Below are 7,567 nucleotides of genomic sequence, written 5' to 3'. Positions count from 1 at the left end.
CAGGGCCTGATGGACCCCCCCCTCCCCAGCTCTCCCCAGGGCAGCAACTGGTTTCCCTGGAAAGGCTTCGAGTTCTCCGTCCCCTTCACCGAGATGAAGCTGCGGCCGCAGCACGACTGAGGAGACCCAGGTGGTGTCCGGGGGGGTCCCAGGTGTCCAGGAACGCAGGCAGCAGGAGGACCCAGGCATAAGCTGTACTTAGAGTGTCCAAAGCCTCCGTTTTAGGGTCCAAAGCCTCCTTTTTAGCACCCAAAGCTTTGATTCTAGCGTTGAAAGGCTCCTTTTTAGGTCCCAAAGCCTCATTTCAAGGGCCCAGAGCGACGTTTTGAACAACCAAAGGCTGATTTTGAAGGTCCAAAGCCTCCTTTGGAGAGGCCAAAGCCTTATTGATAGGGTCCAAACGTGTCTTTTTGGACAGCTGACCCCATACTGGAAGTCGCACCCCAAACTGGGAGAAGGACCCCCCAAACTGGGAGAAAGGCCCCTCAGCTGGGAGAAAGACCCTCCAAACTGGGAGGAGGCTCCCCAGACTGGAAGTATGACCCCCATCCTGGTGGCAGGTGGTGCTGGAGGTGCTGGTGGGGCGGGCGGCCCAGCTCTGCCTGCAGGTAGTGGGGGCGGCCGAGGGGTGCTAGGGGGTGGGGGGGTGTAGGGGGCGGCCGCCCAGTGCCTCCTACCCTCCCCGGGCTGCCCCGTGGGGCACTGCTGGAGCAGGTGGGGCAGTGCATCCCCCACCAGCTGGGGTGAGTGCGGGGACTTGGATGGTAGCAGAGGACACTGGGGTGGGAGTGGGGGGCACTAGGAGGGTGATTGGGAGGAGTGGGAGGGCACTGGTGGGCACCGGGAGGACATTGGGGGGAAGTGGGAGGGACTAGAAGGGTGATGGGGGGCATGGGGAGGGACTGGGAGGGGACTGGGAGGGAACAGGGGTCACTGGGGAGCACTGGGACAGGACTGGGGGGCACTGGGATTGAGTGGGGGGGAGCTGGGAGAAGGCTGATCCATACTGGTCCATACTGGGTGCACTGGTGCCGCTGGGCAGGAAGGGAGGTGACGCTGGCAGTGGTGACCTTCCTGACCAATGCGGTGGTGGAAGAGCTTCTGCAGGAGCTGCGCCGTGTCCACTGTGCCCTGGTCAGCACCCCAAAACCGGGGGGGACCCTAAAACCCGCTGGTGGGACCCCAAAAACCACTCAGGACCCCCACAACCCTATGGTGGGACCCCCAAAGCTCTCCAGCACCCCAGAATCCCTTCATGGGACCCCAAATCCCCACTCATGAGACCCCAAAAGCTCTCTAGGACCTCAAAAGCCCCCGGTGGGACCCCACAATCCCCCCAGGCCCCCAGATCCCCTGTGGGTACCCCAAAATCCCCCACTGCGACCCCCAAACCCTCCCAGGACCCCAAAAACTCCTTGGTGGGACCCAAATCCCCCCAGACCCCCAAAAGCTCTTGATGGGATCCTCAAAGCCCCCAAGAACCAACCGAAAACCCTTTGGTGGGACCCTCAAAACCCCCAGGGCCCCCCAAATCCCCTGATGGGACACCCAAGCTCCCCCAAGGCCCCTCATGACCCCCCAAACCTCCCCAGGCACAGCACATGGATGGGACCCCAGAGGAATAGGGGGTTGTCCCCCCCCACCACAGGGAGACCCCCTCAACAGCACTAGCGAGGAGCTGGGCGCTGCCAGCAAGGGGGGGGAACCCCAAAACAGGGGGTGAACCCCAAAAAGGGTTTTTGGGGGATATTGATGGGCGGGGGGGGCAAGGTTTGGGGGGCATAGGGAACTTGGGGGTCTCCAATTTCAGGGGGGTGGTTTTGGGGGGGTCTCCTGGGGGTTTGGGGGGGCATGAGGGTTTGGGGTGAAACCAGGAGGTTTTGGGGTCCTCTAGAGATTTTGGGGGGTCCTGAGGAGTCAGAGGGAGGGATTTGGGGGGGGGTCCTATTGGGTTTGGGGTGTCTCTGGGTATTTTGGGGGTGCCTGGGGCTTTGGGGTCAGACACTGGTGGGTGTTTTGGGGTGCATCACCCCCCCAGCACACGCTGGCCCTGCAGCCCCCCCAGGACTCGCCGTTCCCTCCCAGCAGCTCCGAGGGGCCCCCCCCCCCCGCCCCTTTCCGCTCTGGATCCGCCCACCTCCTGCCCCCTTCTGCGGTTGCCACGCCCCCTCAGCCTCCCCGCCCATTTTAACCATGGCCCCACCCCCTTTCATCTGTGGCCACGCCCCCTTCCGCGGTCACCCCGCCCCCTCAGTCTTCCCGCCCTTTTTAACTGCCGTTCCCCTTTCCATTTCCTCCCAGACTGAGGCGTGCAGGGGTCCTGGTGCGACCACAGCCGGCAGGCAACGGTGGGGAATGGGGGTCGGGGACACGGACACCCTAGCAGGCAGCTGACCCCCCCCCAGCATGGACTGGTTCCAGTACAACCGCTGCTTATGCCAAGAGGGAGCCCGCTTTGCCGTCACCAGGTGCGGCCACGTCCTCCGCACAGCGTGCAGGGGCGCAGGTAGGAGCACCTTCACCCCTACAAAATGGAGGGACACAGCCCCACTTCCCACTCACCTTGAACCCCTAAAATGGTGGAAGGAGGGATCCCCCTCACCTTATTTCCATAAAATGGCGGAAGGGAGGGATTCCCGCCCCCCGTCCACCTCACCAAATGGTTCCCCCTCCCATCTTGCCAAACTTTGTCCCTCATAACCGCCATTTTGGAGGGGTGCTCGTGTCTGTTTTCTCACGCAGGTCCGTGCCCTGTCTGCGCCACCAACTACTGCTACCTCCCCATCTCTGACAAGGTGAGTTGCCGCCCCGTGCTGGCTGACATTTTGAACCCTTCTCCTCCTTCATCCCTGGCCACCATTGTGAACCTTCCTCATCCTCCATCACTGGTGGCCATCTCCTCCCCTCCCCACAGGTGTGCCTGCAGGAGAAGCTCTTCTTCAAGAGCCCGGCTGACATGGCCCTCAAGCATTTGATCCACAACACCCAGGTGAGAAGGAGGAGGAGGATGGAGGGCAGCCCACCCCACAGCAGCCATGGGGCCAGCCCCACAGCCTCTGCCCCACAGGTCTGGCATTTCCAGCGGGCGCAGTCCAGCCTGCTGCTGGCCTCTCACAAGGAAGCTGCCCGCCACATCCTGGATACCTGCAATAGGTGACACCCTCCTCCCTTAAGGGCTGCCGTCTTGGGAGGGGTCCACCCTCCCTGCCGCCATCTTGGGAAGGTCTGTCCCTCCACCATCCTGACCGCCATCTTGGGAGTGTCTGTCACCCGCACCCTCTCCCGGCCGCCATGTTGGAAGTGTCTGCCCCCCACACCCTCTCCCGGCCGCCATCGTGGGAGTGTGTGGCCCCCAGACCCTCTGCCGGCCGCCATTTTGGGATTGTCTGTCCCCCACACCTTTACCCGGCCGCCATCTTGGGAGAGTCCTTCTATCATCCTGGCCGCCATCTTGGCAGTGTCTGCCCCTCCATACCCTCTCCTGGCCGCCATCTTGGCAGTGTCTGCCCCTCCATACCCTCTCCTGGCCGCCATCTTGGCAGTGTCTGCCCCTCCATACCCTCTCCTGGCCGCCATCTTGGCAGTGTCTGCCCCTCCATACCCTCTCCTGGCCGCCATCTTGGCAGTGTCTGCCCCTCCATACCCTCTCCTGGCCGCCATCTTGGGAGTGTCTGCCCCTCCATACCCTCTCCTGGCCGCCATCTTGGGAGTGTCTGCCCCTCCATACCCTCTCCTGGCCGCCATCTTGGGAGTGTCTGCCCCTCCATACCCTCTCCTGGCCGCCATCTTGGGAGTGTCTGCCCCTCCATACCCCCTCTCCTGGCCGCCATCTTGGGAGTGTCTGTCCCCCCACCACTTCTCCCGGCCGCTCCCGGCCGCCATCTTGGGAGGGTCTGCCCCACATCACAGCCCCGCTCCAGCAGGGTGCTGGAGGCGCTGCGGCGGGAGAACGGGGAGCTGCACTGCGCTCAGGTGATCCCCCCGTTCCCCTCACCCTCCTCGTTCAGTCCCCCATCTCCTCCCCGCCCTCACTGACCCCCCATTTTGTCACCCCACAGCTCTCCCCTGGCTGGCGAGGGGGCAGCAGGTGAGACCCCTCTGTGGGGTTTTGAAGGGGGGTCTGTGGCAGCACTGGTGGTGGCACTCCCGTATATCTTCATGCAAGAGGAGTACAGCCCGGCTGGTCGGCATCACCTCCCTGGTGCAGACGGGTAGGTCCCCCCCAAAAAAATTTTTAGGGGTCTCCCTACCCCCTGTTCTCTCCTCTTACTTTTGGGGACCACTGGGACCACTCTGGAAACATCTGGGATCATACTGGGTACGACTGGGACCACCCTGGTGGCAACTGTGACCATGCTGGGGCAACTGGGACCACACTGGAAATGACTGGGACTATGTTAGGGTGCAACTGGGACCATGGTGGGACAACTGGGAGCTACTGGGATCATGTTAGGGGCAACTGGGATCATACTGGGAGCAAGTGGGACCACACTGGGGGTGACTGGAAGTGACTAGGAGCAACTGGGTTCATGCTGGGAGCAACTGGGAGTGACTGGAACTACACTGGGAGGAACCGGGATCATGTTGGGGCAAGTGGGAGTGTCTAGGAGCACATTGGGTCCGATTGGGATATACTAGGTGTAACTGGAACTACGCTGAGGGCAACTTGGATCATACTGGGAGTGACTCAGAGCATGTTGGGGGACACTGGGATATACTGGGAGCAACTGGAACTATGTTGAGGGTAGCTGTGATCATACTGGGGGAACTGGGAGTAACTGGGACTATGCTGGGGTGTAACTGGGATCACTGTGGGAGGAATTGGGCCCATGCTGGGGGCAACTGGGAGCAACTGGGTTTATATTGGGAGTGACTAGGAGCAACTGGGATCATACTGGGAACCACTGCGGCCACCCTGCGGGCAACTGGGATCATACTCAGAGCAAGTGGGACCACAGTGAGGATGACTGGAAGTGACTAGGAGTAACTGGGAGCAGAAAGGGAGCAACTGGGATCATACTGGGAGTGACTAGGAGCACGCTGGTGGCAAATGGGACCATGCTGGGACAATGTTAGAGGGCAACTGGGATTATGTTGGGGTGCAACTGGGACGATGCTGGGGCAATGGGGAGCTACTGGGACCATGCTGAGGGCAACTGGGACCATGCTGAGGGCAACTGGGACCATGCTGAGGGCAACTGGGATGTTATTTTACACATTTCATGCTTCTAACCTTCAAAGTCCTGCACAAATATTAACTCATCTTCTCTCAAACTTCTTTTAACCTCTTCCACATATGCTTCCTGTGCTGTTGCCTCATGATGATGTACTTGGCCTGTTCTTGTCCCTGCATTGTTATTTTCTTGCTTACTGAATCTGAGATTTTAAATCATCTGTGGGATGGATCCCCATTTTTGTTTGGATTTATCTTTGAGATTTTATAAACACAGTGCACCCTTACAGTCTATCTAACATCGACTATATAAAAAAATGAAGGACTGACTTGGCACAGCAATAATAGATAAAACAGACTCTTCTCTTTCCAACGGAGAGAAAGCAGCTTGGCTATTTGAGACGACTAAATTGAAGAAACACAAAATTGTCCTAAAATAACAGCCTTGACTTTTCCAATGATTTGCTCAATGAGAATCAATTAAGTTGTTCAAAAAAGAATGCTGGAGGCTGGTTTCTATTGGGAAATCAATTTCTTCAGCCTTATACAGCCAGTGAGCAAAAGGTTGGCTTTCCACCTGATCCTTTAATTATATTTGATTTTTAGATGCACTTATGGTTTCCTCAAAAAGCGTGCATTTTTCAGAGTCCTCTTTTCAATTATGCACTGGATTTCTATTGTAAATAATCTTACTGCGAGCACATACCCCTTTGTTAAAGCCAATTCAAAGTAGGCCATTTAAAAATTAATGACCACTTGTATTCTATACAACTATCGGTGCACACTTACTTCATTATAAATCAGCTGTTGTAGAATTTATGTGTTACAGCCTCATTTAACAGGTTACAAGTATTAATAGACTGAATTTCTTTAGAACACTTACAGTTCCCAGCCTGGTCTGCCACCGGCTGAGCAAATTGTACCGGCTCTCACTGGATGACCTTTTGGAGTGGAGAGAGGAAAAAGCAAAAAATCCCATTCAGTTTATCTGAAGATCATTTTCTAAAAGAAATTCTAAAGTTACAGTTCCTTACCAGTGGTGAGTGTTGATTGTCCTTGGGGGCCCAGACGACTTGGTAATGCTGGTTGTCTTAGTACAGGAATCTGACAGCCGTTGTGAATAAATGCGGACAGTTGGAAAATAAGCTCTACTAAAATACAAGAATCGCTGCAAATGTTGAAACAAAGCTTACCTTCTCTTCCAACAAACTGCTGATTGACAGAGACGAATATGTAGAAGGTTCAGCAGCAGTCACCAGAGCAGCAGGAGGTGTAAGAGTCACGAGCGGCGGTGGTGGCAGTGGCAGCTGCTGCTGCTGTTGGTGCCACATCTGCTGACGGTGCCTTTTTCTGTAACCAGCTCCATTTTTGAAGTTGCTCACAGCCTAGAGGCAGAAAAACATTTACGAAAAGGTAACATGAAACTTCAGCAGATGTACGAACAAAAGCCTCCACAGAGTAAAATTACTTGTGTAATCCCAAGTAATTGTATCAATCCCAAAAGAAATCAACATGCCGATACATGAACACATCACATTAAACACTGATACTAGTGATTGGTAACTCAGAGTGTCTGTATTCAAAGTACTGCCGTGTTAACACAGAATTTGAAAGCGAGGCAATCACCTTAAACAAAAGCATGACCTGAATTTGCCAGGTTGTCTCCAAGGAGTTGTAAGCTTCTGTGATAACAGATAATGCACTTGAAAGGTAAATTTAGCCTTATTCAATTCAACCTTGCTGAAGCAGATGTAAATTAATATTTCCTTCCCTTTCAGCTTTTTACAAAGAGCCTATTCTTACAAGCACTTTACGTAAAAGTCATCAGGTTACCCGGCGTAGGCACTTGTTGGCCACTAAAGCATCAGGCGAAACACCTGTCTGATGACACTCTGGGCATCTCTGTTCCTCAGATTCCAGTAAGGCTGTTCTAATACCTGTGTACAATTAGAATAATCAAAATAGCATTTAGCCAAACTAAGGAAGTTTTGGGGGTTCTAATCAACTATAAAAACACGTGTATGATCAACAGGTGAATATGGTCTTGAACTGAGAGCATGAAGCTATAAAGGTTCAATAGCATAAAAAATTTCTAGTATGCAGCAAATAACTCTAGAGTTTTGGTATGTCACTGTTGTAACATTTGAAGATGTAGAGTAGGCTGTGTCTTGATGTTTCAGCTAGTCTTTTTCCCACTATATAGTACAGTGGGAAGTCCCCACCCTCAAGGTTAACAAATAAAACTTGTCTCAAAAAACCAAATAGTAGGTTCAAAAAACCATTACTAGGTTCGCGGTCTGAAGGTTTTAACCAACTCTCCCATGGAGGAAAATGTGGATTAAATGCCTCTAACTATCCATTTGTTGCAGACCACCGTAAGTCACCAGAGTTGGC

General features: G+C 54.6%; 1 protein-coding gene across 1 annotated transcript; it reads left to right on the top strand.

Moving 5' to 3' along the window:
• The first annotated feature begins 2,282 nt into the window (after positions 1-2,282).
• LOC142038549 (E3 ubiquitin-protein ligase RNF212B-like) lies at positions 2,283-4,149 on the top strand. The gene is made up of 4 exons (XM_075044009.1): positions 2,283-2,506; positions 2,743-2,795; positions 2,915-2,989; positions 4,059-4,149. The coding sequence occupies exons 1-4, from the start codon at positions 2,407-2,409 to the stop codon at positions 4,089-4,091; spliced, it is 261 nt and encodes an 86-aa protein (XP_074900110.1). The 5' UTR covers positions 2,283-2,406; the 3' UTR covers positions 4,092-4,149.
• The last annotated feature ends 3,418 nt before the right edge of the window (positions 4,150-7,567 follow it).

This window comes from Buteo buteo, chromosome 13, assembly GCF_964188355.1.
Source record: "Buteo buteo chromosome 13, bButBut1.hap1.1, whole genome shotgun sequence".
NCBI classification, from domain to species: Eukaryota; Metazoa; Chordata; class Aves; order Accipitriformes; family Accipitridae; genus Buteo; species Buteo buteo.
Note: the sequence above shows the minus strand (reverse complement) of the source record. Positions and strands in the feature narration are given on the sequence as shown.